The sequence below is a fragment of the Bubalus kerabau genome, chromosome 3 (assembly GCF_029407905.1).
Source record: "Bubalus kerabau isolate K-KA32 ecotype Philippines breed swamp buffalo chromosome 3, PCC_UOA_SB_1v2, whole genome shotgun sequence".
NCBI lineage: Eukaryota > Metazoa > Chordata > Mammalia > Artiodactyla > Bovidae > Bubalus > Bubalus kerabau.
In genome coordinates, this window is record NC_073626.1 from 125,805,666 (window position 1) to 125,822,715 (window position 17,050).

Here is a 17,050-nt window from a genome sequence, read left to right on the forward strand (position 1 = left end):
TTTGACACTTTAAAGTGTCCTTCTTTGCCCCTTTTTTACTCTCTTTATTTCTCTTTTGATTGATAAAAATTTGATAATGTAGCTTTAAGTTTGAATTGCCTTAAATAGATTTTTCTATTAATTTATTTTCAGTTATTTTGGATCTGTTTGTTTTAAGTGGACCTGTTGTGAACAGCATTTTGTTGGATCTTGTTTTTTATTTCGATCTTATTTGAAAATCTCGATGTTTTGATTGAGTTTAAATCCACTTATATTTACTGTAATTATTGTTATTATAGGACGTCTTTGTGCCAAACCATTTTTTGTTTACTTTTACTGTACTTCTTTTCTCTCTGTTTGATTTTCTGTGGTTAAAAGTTCATTTCTTAATATTGGTGGGGAAGTCATATTTTATATATTTTTAAAGTATTTATTTTTTATTAATTTGGCTGTGCCTTGTCTTAGTTGTGGCATATGGGATCTAGTTTCCTGACCAGGGATAGAACCTGGGCCCCTTGCATTGGAAGCATGGAGTCTTAGCCACTGGACCACCAAGGGAAGTCCCTTTATTTTGTATTTTTATTCTTTTGGTAGTTACCTAGGTTACTAAGACCTGGACTTATATTAATTTTTTCTTATCAGAATGTCACCAGTGCAAGGGCTAGTCTGAGTTTCCATAAACAGGGAGAGTTGGGAGTTCATTAGATGACTGTTATACACATAAAAGTGAGATCTAAAAAATCGAACATTAAAAAGACTAACAAAGGCCCTATGAGTCAGTAGTAGTGTGGGTGTTTTTATTCTGTTTGCTGCATGCATAATTAGAAAATGGACTGTATAGAGACAGATTTTTTTTCTGTGTACTTTCTTTTTTCCTGTTCCATTTGAATTAGTCACAGTCCCCTGTTCAAGAAGGCTGTGATTATTTGTAATGAACTGAAATGAAATTTCAGAAAATAAATGTTAAATTGAACGCTGGGGATTGGGGAAATCCCTAGTGAATGACCTGAAAGTAGTAGTAGCATTCAGATTCCACCCCCCCACCCATGCATTTGATCGCAGAAGAAAGCAGTATAATTATAAAAATTCAATCTTCCCTAAAAATAAATACATGTCTATATACATTTTTTTCAGGTATCTTCAACATCAGTGATCACGCCCCGTTGGATTGTGCCAGTAAGTTAATGATATTTAGAATTTTTCTTTCTGTTCCCCTTACAGAATGAGGCCTGAAGGAGTACCAGGTTCTTTCTTTTCCTTGAAAACCTGGGGTCATCATCAAAGTTCTTTTAATTAAAGTTACCGGCTTCAAACTAGTGATTTAACTTTTCTGTTTGTAAATGTGTAAGGGTGCTAACAAAAATAAAAATAAAAATCTGATGTGAAGGATGGTAAAAGGAAACCAAAAAAAGAAAAACAAAAAACAAAGCAGCTGTGATCATAAACATCCTCCCCATTGCCATAATTATTGGAGAAGATGGCTTGGAGCTGAAGTGCTGGTTGTCAGGGAGGTGTGATCACCTCCTCTCAGACGTGTTGTGTGTCTTTCTCAGCAGAGCACTGTCCTTCCTAATGGGCTTGCAGGAAATGGGTTTTCCCTGACTGGAAAGGAAGGGCTGGGCAGCAGAGAGCTCATCTCTCCCCCAGCGCCATTCTTGGTGGACGCCGTGACCAGGTGAGGAATTCTTTCTCAGTTGCACTTCTTAGGCATCTGTTAGGAGGAAAGAAATAATAAAATTAATTGTATTTAAAGCAATAATGTCCATTTTTTACCTGAACTTAATTGAAACTGAATAAATCTCTTCCTCTGTTAATTGGAGTAGTGTTTTTTCTTTTTTCTTGTCAGTAGCAATTTTATACAAAATTATGAAGTAGATCTTATTTTTTTTTAATTGGAAGTCTTTGTTAGATAAAGAAGTTAAAAGGGCTATCTTTAAAATTTTATATTTCTTTGAAAATTGATTTGTCTTTTCCTATCATGCTTTACTGTTATGTTGTCCATCAATACAGAGGAAGAGGTGCAGATAAGGGTAGGGCAGGGGATTCCCAAGGTGAGGGCTCTGGTGTAGCTTTCACTGAAGCCTGCTTGTTGCAAGCTTATTCTAGCATATTGCTTGCCACAAACAGAAACTGAACTCAGAGAGCTTTTATTCAGCATGTAATTCTTCAGCTTTTGTTAGGACCAAGAGTGTGCCTGTTTTGCAAAAGATTTTGCCTTCATTTCTTACCTCTGACTTTTTCATGGGTGTGTTTGCTGTTTCTCACATCTTCCTGGTGTTGAGAATGCAGATCAGTTGTAGTAGATGCTTTAGAAAAAAAAAATTTTCTCAGTATAAAGGAAAAGTTACTAGAGTTGGTTAACTTGAGAGAAATTCATAGTTCATTTTAAAATTGTTGTCTTACCTCTGTAGTCTTTAATATAATTGTTTACTCAACAAATACTGATTGAATATTAGGCACCAGGCATTACTTCTAACTGGCATTGAAGAGAGCTGTGAACAGGATGGATGTGGGACCTGTTTCCCTAAACATTTGTATGACTAGTAGTACCCACTGTTAAAGTTAGAGATTACCTGCAGAGAGCCAGGTAATAATTCTCTGTAATTGAGTTTACACAGTAAAATGTGAGTGCTTATAGAATTCCAAATGTTAAGTCACAGATGACATCAGGGCCTTGTCTCCATTCCTTCCCAAAGCAAATAATCATAAAGGAATTAGATTAAAAGTAACAGATAGTACACCTGAAGCTAGTATAATATGTTAGGATCTTAATGAGGAAAACATGACAGTAAGTCAGTGAAACACTCGAGTCCAGAAGCAAACCCACACAAATACAGTTCCCTGATTTATGAAAAATGATGGTGCAGTGCTGAAGGGAAAGAGTGGTCTCTCAGTCAGTCAGCCTGACAAGTTAAATATCCTTGTGGGAAAAAAATTAATCTTGACCCAGCCTCATACTGCTCACCAAAATCTATTGTAAGTGCACTGAAAATCTGAAATGTCCATAAATAAAGGTTTTAGCAAAAAATATAAGTACACATCCTTGTGGCCTTGAAATAAGCAAAGATTTTTTAAACAAGTCATAAAATGCTATACTCATTCAGGAAAAAATTGACAACTTGGATTGTATCAAAAAAGCTTCTATTTATCAACAGATACAATTTCAAGCACTCAAAAAAGAAGCCACACAGTAGAGAAGACAGCTGCCCCTTCCCCCTCTCTCTGACTCTGTCTCTCTCACAAAGGACTGATCCAGAATATATAAAGAACTCTTGTGAATCAAGAAAAATGCAGCTCAATAGAAAAATTGGCAAAAGAGTTGAAAAGCAGTTCACAAGAAGGATATCCAGATGGCCGATAAACCATTAGATGATGTACCTCTTGACAAGTCATTGAGAAATACAAATTCAAGCCACTGTGATACCACTCCATACACGTAAAATGGCTCAAGTGAAAGAGACACGTAATACCAAGTAGAGATGAAGTCATAGGGCAACAGAAACTCTAAATTTAAATAACTGTGTTGCACATAGATTTGGCAGTATCTACGAAAGCTGAAAATACTCTTAGGTGCATACTCAATAGAAATACAGATATACACCCATTAAAGGTATGTACAAAAATGTTTATAGCAACTGTATTCATCATAGTCAAAATTGAAAACTTAAAAAACCCATTAGCAGTCAACTATATAAATACTAGACTAGAGCAATGAAAACTAACGAACCAACTGTGGCAGAGAATCACTGGTGAGTTGCTTATACTGAGTTATATTAAGTGTTTATTGCTGTGTAACATATTACCACACATTTAGCAGCTTAAAACAGCACAGGTTTCTGTAACCTCATCCCTGTGGGTCAGGAGTCTGGATACAACTTAGCTGTGTCCTCTGCTGTAGACTCTCCCAGGTGCCAGTCGGGGAGTTGACCAGAACTGGGCTCTCAGCTGAAGGATCAGGTGGAGGAGGCTCTGCTGACAGGATTCAGTTCCTGAGGGACTGCAGGCCAAGGGCCTCCATTTTTAGCTGACTTGAAGCCACAGGCTGCCCTCAGGACTTGCCGTGGAGCCTTTATTTCTGCAGACCCAGCAAACCAGGAAGGCACTGGGACACTTGCCCGCCACCCACAAGTCCCCGTCTGTACTGTAATCCCAGGGGTGAGAACCGGTTACTTTTGTTCCAGTCTGTTGGTTAAAGCAAATCACAGGGCCTGCAACGCTCAGGGGAGGAAGTCACGTACGAGTGCTGGGAAGTTTGGTCTTATAGTGTCTGTACCACAATAATGGTGAGCAAAGTAAAGTTCAGAAAGAGGCCCAGCTCTCGAGGAACCAAGCAATGATTCCTCTCGAGGTAGCTAGTTTCAGAGCCCTAGTGATGTTCTGTTTCCTGATCTGTGTGCTGATGATACAGGTGTGGCTAGTGTGTGACGGTTCTTCATTCTACAAACTCCTGCTGCTTTGTGCACTTCAGCATGTGAATGTAATAATCAGTAACGTGTTTAAAAGAATGATGCTGGTGTTGCATCTTGCACTATGTAAATCTTACTTTAAAGGCTTAAAACAGGAGAGGAGACAACAGCAGTGGAGAGAACGAAAAAGTTTGGGGAGCAGTGAAAAGACAGAGGAGTGGTAAATAGATGGACAGGAGAAAACTGAGGTCTAAGCCTGAAATGGGGAGGGAGCGGAAATTGGAAAAGTAAGAAGCATGTTCTCACTGTAGCTCTGAGGAAAGTCTCAGGAGGTAAAGGGACCAAATATCATGAAGATGGTCCAGGCGGAGCTGAGAACCTGAGACTTGGTTGAAAGCATCTAGACCCATTTAGAATTTCCCCTCCCCACGCTGTTGACACTGCCCTGATTCTGGAGGCTCACCTCTGGAGGAGCTGAGCAGGCGAGGCCCTGGATTTGGGGACCCTGTTGGGAAGAAGGCCCCGAAGAGCTGAAGACAGAGGTTAACTCAGTGCCTGCATGCCAAGGTGTGAAACCCCAGCTGTCGTTCAGTTTCCAGCTTCCAGAATGCTGTGGGTCACATGTAAAAGTCTCAGATGAGAACTTACTTCAGAGGCTTATTACTCTAGAAAACCTGACTGACTCAGAGAGACTGATACTTTTAGATCCCAGGAAATCTGCCTAAAAACTCATCTTGGAAGCCTGTAGTTAATGGATTTTGCCCACACATACAGTTTCCAGACAGCATTCCAGTGCTTCATGCTCAAGTGTGAACAGACTGCTTCCCTCTTAAATATGAAGAGAGCCAAAGATTATCAGGTATGTGAGGAAAGACCAAAGCAGTTCAGCTTGAAAAGGCAACAAGGAGGAAATAAAGGAATATGAGTAACAAAAATTTTGTAAAATGATAGTGTGAGAAAGAAGATACTGTATTCACTCAACAATAGCAGGAGATTAAAAAAGAAGAGGAACAGAAAAGAAGAAAGTATTCCCAGAAATTACTAACCAAGTTAAAAATAAGATCCAAAGAATGCATGGTAGATAAGATTCAGGAAATCTCCAAAAAGGTAGAATAAAAAGCTGGAAATTGGGACAGAAGAGAAAATTCGAGGACTGGTCTAGGAAGTCCAATATGTGAATCACTGGAGAGCCAGAAGAAAGAACAGAGTAAATAAAAGTGACAAAAATATTTTAAAAAGGAATCAAGGTTTTTCCAGAACATAAGTACTTGAGTTTTAGATTAAAGGAGCTCAGTGGGTATCCAGTAACACAATGAAAATAGATGACACCATGGAACATTATGAGATTTCAGAATATCAAATTTAAGAGAGGATGTAGGTCTTCAGAGAGGGCAGGAGAAGAGTACTTAAAAAAGACTGATAATCAGATGATAGCAGACTTTACTGAAGCTAGGAGATAATAAATAGAGCAGTGCTTGCAGAATCTGGAGAAGAATCGTTTGCACCTCGTATTTTATACCCAAACTATCCATGCAGCGTGAGATTGAAATGACATTTTCAGGAGTTCCCTGGTGGTTCAGTGGTTAGGCCTCGGTGGTTTCACTGCCGGGGCCTGAGTTCAGTCCCTAGTCAGGGAACTAAGCTCTCCCACATGCCACATGACATAGCCAAAAAAAAAAAAAAAAGAAATTTTAAAACATAGAATTCTTCTAAAATATATGCTTCTAAGGTGGTTTTTGTCAGGAAGCTAATTAACTGGAGGATGTGTTCCATCAAAGTAGAGTGATTATAATTCCTATACCCCAATATAAAATAAAAAGTTTAAAATTTGAAAATAAATAGAAGGTTTAAAAAAAACCAGGATGACTATCCCAGAAAGAAACCATGGGACCTTCAAGAAACAGTTGCAGGAATTTACCAGGAGGAAAGTGAAGCAAGCCTAGAAGGGATCCTGTGCGAATTTGAAGAGGACGTAGCATTCCAGGAAGGATATTGCCAAGAGAAAATGACAAAACACAGAATTACCCACCCCTAAATTGCCCACCCCTAAATTAAAGAAAACTTACATGAGAGCAGAACCATGGTGTGTTTGCAAGGTTAAGGATAAATTGTTAGAAACTAAGTATTGGACACTGAGCAAGCAGTTACGGTGAAAAACACGGCAGTTACTCAGTCCAGGGAAAACAGATTACGTAAGGGAGGAAATACAATACACTTAGACTGAGTTGTGAAAATATCTATGTAATTACAGCAAGCGTTGAATGTCAACATGATCATAATTGTTCTAAAACTGTGTTGAAAAGATAGGAAGGGAGGACCGTGGGGCAGGGTGTCATTGTGGAACCGCATGCCTTAGGTGCGGCAGGTAGCAGCACCAGAGGGCAGCTTAGAGCACAGGCCCTGGGCTGCCCCGAGTCTCTGGTTCAGGGAGCCTGAAGCAGGGCCTGAGAACTTGCATTTCTGACAAGTTCCAGGGACCACACTTTATGAAGCCGAGATCCAAAACATGAAGGGAAACACCAGGAGAAACCAGTTGGCAGTGTTGTCTCTGTCAGGTAGAAATGGAGAAGGGGAATCCGCACAGGATCCCTTCTAGGCCTGCTTCACTCTGCTGATTGCTTTTTCATGTATATGTCTTGCTAGTGCTTCTGACATTAATCTCTGCCCTTGGTACTTTGATACTGTTTTCAGTTTTTATGAAACCGAAGTAGGTGCTGTTACGTCTCTGCACCTCCATCCATGATCTTCACCTCAGGCAGAGCCCACGCACTTTTAAGAAAATATTTACTGGCTGTACCGCATAGCAGGAGGGATCTTAGTTCCCCAGCCAGGAGTCAAACCTTCACCCCTTGCACTGGAAATGCAGAGTTTTAATTACTAGACCCCCAGGGAAGTCCCAAAGACCAAGTATTTTTACTCTTCCTTTAGCTCCAACAAGCAGAGGAGGTGGTCCCTGAGCTCAGACTGGGCTGCGGGCACCAGGCCATGAGCACAGGACCCCCTAACCCTGCTGCTTCTTGAGCGTGTGGCCATCCTGCTCACCACATTGTCCGTGTCGTCCATGTTCTAGTAACAGCCGTGACTCAGCAAGAAACTAGGTGTCTGTTCAGTGTATTTTATTCAAGGAAGTAGAGGAAATCAGTGTCTTTTAGAGTCCATTTCAAGATGAAAAAAGCATTGGTTATCTAGAAAATGACCTTGTGTGAAATTGCTGAATTAGGTTTACAAGGCAGTCCCCCTTGCTCTATGGGGCACTGGTGGGGAGATGCATGTTGCTCTCTTGTGGGAGGGTTGTCTTTTCATTTTTCAGAAACTGAATAACACATTCTTTCTTCCTGTCAGCTCTGCTCCAGCTTCAGCTGGAGAAGCCACCTTGAAGCAGAAGTGTTTGCTGACGACTGAGCTCTGAGGGATGGTCGCTCTGTGCCTGTGACCCAAGGCCGGGCCGCCAGCCGTCCATCCCAGAGTCCACTTCTGCTGGAGCCAGTTCTGCACTAGTGGGTAAAAAGCTCACCTGGTTTAGAGTTCAGTTCCGTGAAAAAGCAGCTACATTTCCGTCCACCTGGAAGGGCTAATTACACTACACTTTTGCCCAAGTGACGCAATACAGTCTTTTACTTTCCCTGATTCTGTTGAAGTTGTGAATTCCTAACAGTGGGACTGCCTTTCCCTGTGGATTCCTCCAAGCTTGTGGCTCCACCTAGTGGTTGTGACTATTCACAACGCCCCCTTGGGTGGGCTGTCCCTGGTGGTCATCATCAGCCTGGCAAAGGTTACTTCTCTCACTGGTATCAGGGTGAATGTCCTTGAATGCCTGCTTGAGAAATTGTACCTTTCTGTGCATTGCCTGGAAATCGGGGATTTAGATAGATTAATGACTATTAAAGAGAAGTTTTTAGAATACAGAGGATTTTCAGATGCTTCCCATACTTTTGACTTTTTGCTGGACTGGCTGTCTTAACACTTCAAGTTTACATAGACCTTGAGAAAAACTACAGAAAAGTCAGTTGCCTGGCATGTGTTTTCAGCCCAGCCTCCCTTCAGGAAGCATGTCTACATGGCCCTCACACACCTGTCACTTTCGGGTCTGGAAGGGGTGGGGAGGGTTGCAGAGACCCTGAGGCATTTCCTCCAGGCACCCAGACTTCTTCCTGGGCCGTGTGGGGCTGAAGACCATGTTGACTCGGGGACTGAAGGAGAGCACAGTAGTTTCTGGGCACCTCTTTGGATGAAGGCTCCATTTCTTTTTAATGTAAGCTGAATAAACTTAGATTTTGTAAACTGAAGGAAAAAATACCAGGATAGATAGGGAATCGGGTTAGGGGGATTCACATCTGAACCTAAATGCAGGTATTGAGAGAATGTTAGGGTTTTGTGTTAGTTTAAAGGGGTTCTTTCTAATTTCCTCATTACTTTGCATCTGTACAGAAAGTTCTGGATGTTAAGGTGGTATATGCTCATTATAGAAAATAGAGAAAAGAATTTCAACACCCAGAAAAATACTCTTTTAGCTTTTAAACTTTGGAATGTGTAAAGTAAACCTCAGTTGCTGTGGGGAATGAGGGTGATCTGGAAACCGTGTTGGGAAGTTGTCGTTAATCCCTGTTATCAAGGGCTGATGTTAAAGTATACCTCTTGGAATCTGGTTTTGGTTTCCTGCCCCGCAGAAACCAGAACTTAATTGAGTGTTAATGTCTGTTCTCCATAAAAAAAAAAAAATGAAGTTTTAAGATCTTTAAAACTCCTTGGTCTAGACTGTCGTGGGTTCCCTGTAACATAGTCAGCTCAGGCAGTCACACACTTGTGTCTGCCTGGAGAGGGTTTTCTTCCTGTGCTGTTCCTGGGACCTGTAGAGGCTGGAAACTACTTCGCACCAAACAGTTTTGCTGAAGGAAAGGGAGTTGCCCTTCTGGTTGGCTACCTCCTGTAGCCCTTAGGCTGAGATTGTGGACTTGACTCAGGATGTGCCAGACTGGATATTATGTTTTCAGCACACTGACGACCCTGCAGGTAGAACGTTAAGATTGTGTTTCTGGTCACTGAGATGTTTTCTAGATTTTGGAACTAGTTTGTTGAAAATATTCCATTACCTTTGTGTCTTCTGGTACTGAGGAGACTTTCTTAAAATGCATTTGAATCTCAAGCTAAAAGGAAATTTTGTTTCAGGTCCTGACAAAGAGTGGTAAATATGGAAATTGATATGAATTAGCCCTGACAGAAAAGATGCCTGTCGAGTATACATCTCCTTTCCTGTCTGCCATCCCCAGGCAACTGTAAGGCTCACCCTGCTCTGCTCACCTGAGCCTGGGGTGTGGGGCAGGGGGGTAAGGGGAGGAGCAGCAGGTGTGAGTCAGTGAGGATGCTGGCAGAGAGCCGAGTGTGTGGAGAGTCTGGATGGACCAGTGGGCAGGTGGTTGCTTTGAAGTGGGCAGGGGGCAGTGGGGGTCCTGCTGAGGTGGCCCTGCTGACTGCTGGCCCTCAGGAACAGTTCCTGATGATGGAAGATCTTAGCATCCTTCTGTGCATTGGAACCAGCCCATCAACCGAGTGCAGCTCTGAAGTGATGGGCTACTGACTGGTCAAGTGGGAAGCTTTGCTATATCTAGAGTCTCCTCTGCATTAGTACTGTGTAGCTGCAAAGAGTACTGGCTGTGTCTACTCCCGTCAGGAGTTAAGGAGCACATGTCTGGAAAGAGCAGGAATGACAGTGTGTGGGAGCACTGTTGGCACCCCTGCGTTGGAGGGTGCTTGGAGAGGGTTCATAGTTGAGCTGATAGACCTGTTTGGTGGAAGTAACAGAAGCCTGCTTGAACCAGAGGCTCAGTTCTATGTCACTTTTTTCCCGTTTTCACTCTGGTGACTCCCTAGGAGCTAGGATGATGGTGCTTGTGGCTGTGAGCAGGTTTAGGGGGCTCAGGGTGGGTGGGTGGGAGCTACTTTTGTCCTCTTGCCATTGCCTGGTTGGTCTGTGAGGATCTTCAGTTTCTGGTGATTTGCAGAGTTCAGTTGGTGCTGAGCCTCTCGTCTCCTACCACCCGAGGATGGCAGTTGTCAGTGTTAAGAGCTAAGATGCAGATCGGCTCACACCCTGGCCCTCAGAGAAGGTAGGGGAATGGAGAGCTAGCCTGGGCGTGCGGGTGGGAATTAAAGTCAGGTAGGTAGGTTTCAGTTTTCTCCCGTAGACTCTTCTTGAGAACTTATGAAGTAGCACATGAAATCCTGTTTCTCAGGACCTTAAAAGGTCATAGCATCTGTGTGCACAGGAAGGGCTCATTGTTCTTGCATTCCTGCCTTTGTGGAAACCCTGCTGAACAAAGGAATGATTAGATTCCTTTGATCTTGATAAATTTAGAAATACCCTTAGGTGCTTTCCTAAAATGTTGATGTTGTTTTGAGAAATTTTTTATTAAACATATCTTATAGTCTCCTAAGGACTTCCTTGGTGGCTCAGATGGTAAAGCGTCTGTCTACAATGTGGGAGACCTGTGTTCAATCCCTGGGTTGGGAAGATCCCCTGGAGAAGGTCTTTACCTGTATCTACTTGTGCAGTCACAGATGTTCTGTGGACACTGGAGGGTGAAGCCCCAGGGTGCCCCCTGCTCCCTGACTGCTTGTTCCTCGTGCGTCTCATTTCTGGCCAACCCTGCCTCTGTCTCCTCTTGGACAAGCCCCTGCAGACTTAGACAAGTCACAGCAGAAACCCCCTCAGAGCAGATTATTTGGCAGTCATTTGCACAGAGGGAAGTTCTCTTATTTTTCTGTAAGTCGGGCTCTTGAGAAGCCAAATTCTCAGCTTCTCATTGAGGGAAGGGACAGCAGGCAGAAGTGAGGCATGGACGTGGTGAAGACTCGGCTGCCTCCTGCCGCCCGAGTGGGTGCGGTGTAGATGGAGGTGAGTGCCCCAGCTTGGCTGCAGGCAGGGACCTCTTCCTGGCAGTTTCCGACAGATGGCTCCCAGGAGCCAGCGGGTGTTCAGGCGGGCTCCTCAGGTGCTCTGTCCCTGGAGGCCCTGGCGTTTCTCCATTGGCATCCTCACTCCCACGTGGACAAGACAGTCCTGGGCTCCCATCCCTGAGAGGCTGGGATAGCTCCCAGTTCTGATCCATCGTGCCCTCAGCATTTTGGTTGCTTAGAAACCTGTAATCTTCTAATGCATAATACACATTCCATATTATTTGTTCTTATTCCTCTCACAAATGTAAACCTGTGGTTCCTGAATGTTCAGAAAAACATTGGGAGCTTTTCCTGTCTGTTAGCCTGCAGGATAAGGAGGTTTGTTTGGTTCACTGAAATTTGCCCTGAACTCTGCTGAATTCACATGCTGGCAGAGCTGTGATTGTCTCCAGCTCTGAGAGGTGGGATCTGCGAGTCACTTTATCACATTGATGGAGACAGTGACTCAGTCCCTTTCCAGGGTTTTTATTCATCAGAGAAGCGTTTGGGCACAGACCTCTGCTCTTTAATCTTCCCGTGTGGATATGATAGACGGTTACGAGGACCTCACTAACTATTTTGTGTTTACTTTTTATATGTATAAAGCTTTGAAGTAGCTTTGAAAGTGTAATTTATTTTTTTATCAAGTGCACTATTCCTGCAGTGTGTCCCACAGTTTTATATGACTTGTACTAGAAGCACTGCACTCACCTGTGAGTTGTTTGTACAGTGAGATGACTGCTGTAGACCTGACCAATAAAGCTTTCGTGAAACACTTAGTTTTGTGAGCTATTCCGGTTTCTTGGACATGTGATGCACGCCTACTGAGCTCTGCTCTTGTCAGCAGAGCTGTTGGCAAGAGTCGAGCAGGAGCAGCACCACAGTGTGCGGTGTTCATGGTGTCAGTGGTGTAAATCTGGATGTTGAGGCATTTTGAAAGTTAAGAAACCCCATTGTCTATCCCCAGCACATCCTGGGAAGAGCAGCATGGTGCAGGAAGAACCCGCTCACTACCCGTCGGACCCGGTGGCAGCCATCCCGGTGCCACTGCCCCTGCACCCCCTCCCCTGCCCTGCAGGCCACACCAGGCCCAGGGAGGACACCTTTGAACTAAGAACTGGCTCAAACCCAGCCAGCTGGGTTGTCCCACGTGCCCCAAGCTGCAGGCCTTCCCACAAACCAAAGGCAGAAAGAAGTGGGCAGCTGGGGGAGACTGGACCTCCCAGGACTCTATCCAGGAGGGCACATCCACCCCCAGGTTCCAAGGTTGGGGGAGGGGGAACAGGTGAAGCCACGTCCCCAGAGACCTGGATGGTCTGCTGTCTCAGCAGCCCTGGTTTACCTGCCAGAGTCTCAGATTCCCCTCTCCCCCTAGCCCAAGAGTGAAGCCCATTCTGCCTAACCCAAGAGGCAGACAGGCAGGGCTTTGCTTTTTCAAGCCCAACATGCTTGGGTGGACGGACAGCACCCAGTGACTGACCATCTCTGAGGTGTTAGGCTATGTGTGCAAGGGTGTCACGTCCCCACCAGTAACAGTAAATCTCCTGCCACCCACTGACACAGGGAAGCCCTTTCAAATCTGCCAGTGGTGACCAGCACACACCATTGCTGCAGAACACACAGCAAGTAGCGGGGTCCAGGCATCAGACCCCGAGCCCTAAGTCTGGGACATCCGGTGTCCTGGGAGCAGGAAGCCTTTAAGAGCTGAGTGGGAAAGCTGGGTTTGGGGACCACTGTGCAGAAACCACAGGGCTGCTGGGTTGTTCTGGCATGTGTCCTGCTCATCACAAAGTTACGACAGCAGGGGTCTCGGAGGGCTTTTGCCCTGTCCACCTTGGACCCAGGGGTGCCAAGTGGCATGCCAAGCTGTCCCTCTATCCTGCCCCGCTGAGGGTGGGGACCAGGGAAGGTTCATGAGATACATTTTCTCTCCTCCCATTTGGCCACAGACCCAGAGGAGACTTGCAGGCCGGCTGCTGCCCCAGGCTTGGGCTGCAGTTGAGGGCGCAGAGCAGGGCCTAGGAGGCCCTGGAGGCAGGCAGCATCTAAGCCGAGATGGCCAAGGGCCCCGGGCAGGGAGAGGCCTGTCTGTGGTGACGCAGAGAGAAACTGCTCTGTGGTCACCCTTCTGAGAGGCAACCCAGCCTGTGGGTCAGCAGCATCCACAGGCAGCCAGGCCAGAGGCCCAGGTGGACCAGCATTGGAAAGAAGCTACAGGAGGCCCCCAGCCCATCTCCCACCATGGATGATGGAGCCATTGACGCCATATGCCCCAGGAGACACAGATGGGGTGTGGGTTTGGACAGATTGAGCTCTCTGCAAGGACTGGACGTGCCCACAGATGTTCTTGCAACAGGAAGAGTTTCACAACAGCTCAGGCTCAGTGTGGCCAGCAAAGGCTCACTGGCTGTGAACAGGAGGGCTGTATGGACTTTCAGAACCGCAGGGGACCCAGAACTCATCCCATCCATCCTGAAGGAGCCATCGTTACACCACTTCCAAAGGTACACCAGAGCATTCGTGCCCTCACCTGCCACTGAGGATGCCTGGCCTGTGCAGCATCCCCACCAGCCACCCTCCTGCATCTGTTTTTAGTTGAAGTCCTGCCTCCCTGATGGTAGAAGTTTCTAGAGATTTGGTCATCCCCCTGTTCCTGGTACAGGGAGAAAGATGCCTTACAAGTGGAGATTTCCCTTAGAAATGTCCATATTCCTTACCAGAAGGTGACTCCTACTTGGTTTTCAGAGTTTCCCAAGTGTCTGCTGTGTCTTATAAAATAACCAAATAATTAATATGCCCAAAAGATGTATGTTGGGGTGGAAAATCCTGCTCTCCTACACCTTTTGCTATTGTGAATAACACTGCTGTGAACACTCATGTATGAGTGTCTGTTCAAGTCCATGCTTTCAAATCTCTGGACAATAAACCCAGAAGCAGAATTGCAGAACCATAATGTCATTCTTTTTGAGGAACCACTAAACTCATTTCCACGCTGCGTCATTTTACGTTCCATCAGCAATGCACAAGTGTTCTAGTTTCTCCACATCCTTACTGATACTGTTCTCTGTTTTAGTTTGTTAGTTTTTTATAATAGCTGTCCTAATGGGTATAATGGAGAAGGAGATGGCAACCACTCCAGTGTTCTTATCTGGAGAATCCCGTGGACACAGGAGCCTGGTGGGCTACAGTCCATGGGGTTGCAAAGAGTCAGACACAAAAGTGATATCTGATTGTAATTCTAATTTTTATTTCCCTGTTTATTAGTGAGGCTGAGTATCTTTTCATATATTTGTTGAGCATTTGTGTGTATTCTTTGGAGAAATCTCTATTCAGATTCTTTGTTCATTATTGAATTGTTTTTGTTGAATTTTAGGAGTTCCTTATATATCCTGGATTTTAATCTCTTACCAGATACATGACTACAAATATTTTCTGTCATTCTGTGAAATGCATTTTTGCTATGTTGAGAATGTCCTACTATGTACAGATTTTTTAATTTTGGTGGTCTGATTTATCTTATTTTTTTCTTGTGTTGCCTGTGCTTTTTGAGTGTCATATCCAAGAAATCATTGTCAAATCCAGTGTCATGAAGATTTGCCCCTGTATTTTCTCCTAAGAGTTTCATAGTTTTTAGCTCTTTTATGTCTTGATTCATTTATGTTACACATTGTGTACAGTAACGATCCAACTTCATTCTTTTGCTGCGAATATCCAGAGATAATTTTACTTCTTCCCTTTGATTTTGGATGCCATTTTTTTTTTCTTGGCTAATTTCTTTGGCTAGAACTTCCAGTATTCAGTGGAAGTGGCCCCCAAAAAAGGGCATCTTTGTTTTTTCATGATCTGATTAGGTTTAGATGAAGTCATGAGAGTGGAGTCCCCGTGATGCGACAGATGCGGTTATAGAGAGAGGTAGAAACACAGACACCTATCTCTGCACATGTGCGCTGAGGAAGGAGGCCCTGGAGGCCCTTGCCTAGCATTCCGCTAGGCTGGAACACTGCTCCCAGCCTCCAGAACTGCAGGAAAGAAATGCTTGCTGTTTAAGCTGCCCAGGTTATGATCGTTTGTTACAGCAGCCTTAGGTGACAAGACAAAAAGCCTTCAGTTTTTCATTGAGCATCATGTCAGCTGTGGGCTTTATGAATATGGCCTTTATCACGTTGAAGCAGTTTCTTTCCATTCCTATTTTGCTGAATGTTTTTATCATGAAAAGGTATATTTTTTGTCAGATGCTTTTTCTGCATCGATTGAGATGAACACGTTTTTATTTTCTTTCATTTTGTTAATGTGGTGTCTTACATTCACTGATTTTCATATGTTGAATGTACACCTAAATCCCACTTGGTCATGATGTGTAATCCTTTCAGCATGCTGCTGAATTCAGTTTGCTGGTATTTTTAGTGGGATTTTTATATCAATATCCATAAAAGATATTTGTCTGTAATTTTCTTTACTTGTAGTGTCTTTGTCTGGCCTTAGGGTCCTGAGTTCTTAACTTCAACTTCCAAATCCCAGCTCCTTCATTCATGTGCTAATCCCTGAAACTCACATCATGGAGATGACAGCCTCTGAGCCAGCCCTCACTCACTGCAATTTGGGGCCCCCAGCCTATGGGGGCTCACGAAATAGGAAGATACTGAGAAAATAATTCAGTCTAGAGGTTTTCAAAGTTGAGTTCAGGAAACCTGGGGTTTGGGAAGTCAAAGCTACTTGTGTAATAATGTTGAAATACATTTTCCCTTTACCGTGTTGATATTTGCACTGATGGGGTAAAACCAGGCACTTTGGGAAGATCAAGGTTAATGACACCAAAGAGTATGAGAATTCCACTGCTGCTTGGTGGGGATTTGGGGGAGCCTGAAGTGAGGATGTGGGAACTGACATGGCTCTGAAAGACCATGGAATTTAAGTCCAAAGGAGTCAAGATAGCTGCTAGAAGAAATGTGTATAGTTTTCATCCTGTTCTCATGTTGCTTAAATGGCAAACAAAAGAGATTCCCTTGGCTTAACAAGCATCCTCATTCATCAGTTATTTCTTAGGGGATGTGGGCTTGGTGTGACAAGCACCATCCACTCCCCTGGGGGGAATGAGTCTTTCCTTGGCTTGTGCAGGTGTGTGCATGCCTGCCTGTGCGTGAGTACGGGTGTGGGGAGGGTAGGTGGGGTCTGACCCCTTGGAAGCCTGGTGCCTTGTGAAGAGAGCAGATGTGATCATGGTGGCGGAGGACAGTCTGTAAAGCAGCTGAGGATCCTGGGGGGCCAGAGGAAAAAACAATCTGGGCTGGGGAGGCACCACTTGGCTTTATTATAGCGGCAAGGTTACTGCCAAATGGTGGAAGCCACTCAGTTGTCCATCGGTGGATGAATGGATATACAAAATGTCTGTCTCTACAGCAGAAGAGCATTTACCCATAGAAAGAAATTAATTGTGTGCTGCAACATGGATAAACCTTGAAAACATCATGCTGTGTGAAAGAAACCAGGCACAACAAGTCACATGCTATACGATTCCACCAATATGAAAGGTACAGTTCAGGCAAATCCATACAGATAGAAAGCAGATCAGTGGTTGCCAGGAGTGGGATGTTGAGGGGAACGTGCTTAATAGGTGTAGTGTCTCCTTTTGATACCAAAAGCTTGGCCTCTGCCAAACTGAGTCTCGAAGACAGAGTTTGGAGTGAAGTACAAAAAAATATACCTTTATTGTTTTGCTAGGCAAAGGGAGTCAC

General features: G+C 44.2%; 1 protein-coding gene across 3 annotated transcripts in view; it reads left to right on the top strand.

Moving 5' to 3' along the window:
* The window catches only part of EPB41L5 (erythrocyte membrane protein band 4.1 like 5), a 163,467-nt gene extending 155,174 nt beyond the window's left edge, over positions 1-8,293 (top strand). For 2 of the 3 annotated variants that reach the window (XM_055572910.1, XM_055572912.1), the window contains exons 23-25: positions 1,114-1,155; positions 1,533-1,654; positions 7,728-8,293. In XM_055572910.1, coding sequence (XP_055428885.1) covers positions 1,114-1,155; positions 1,533-1,654; positions 7,728-7,794 — 231 coding nt within the window. In that variant the 3' untranslated portion in view covers positions 7,795-8,293. The remainder of the gene's footprint in view (positions 1-1,113; positions 1,156-1,532; positions 1,655-7,727) is intronic. The other variant, XM_055572911.1, reaches the window with a different exon arrangement.
* The last annotated feature ends 8,757 nt before the right edge of the window (positions 8,294-17,050 follow it).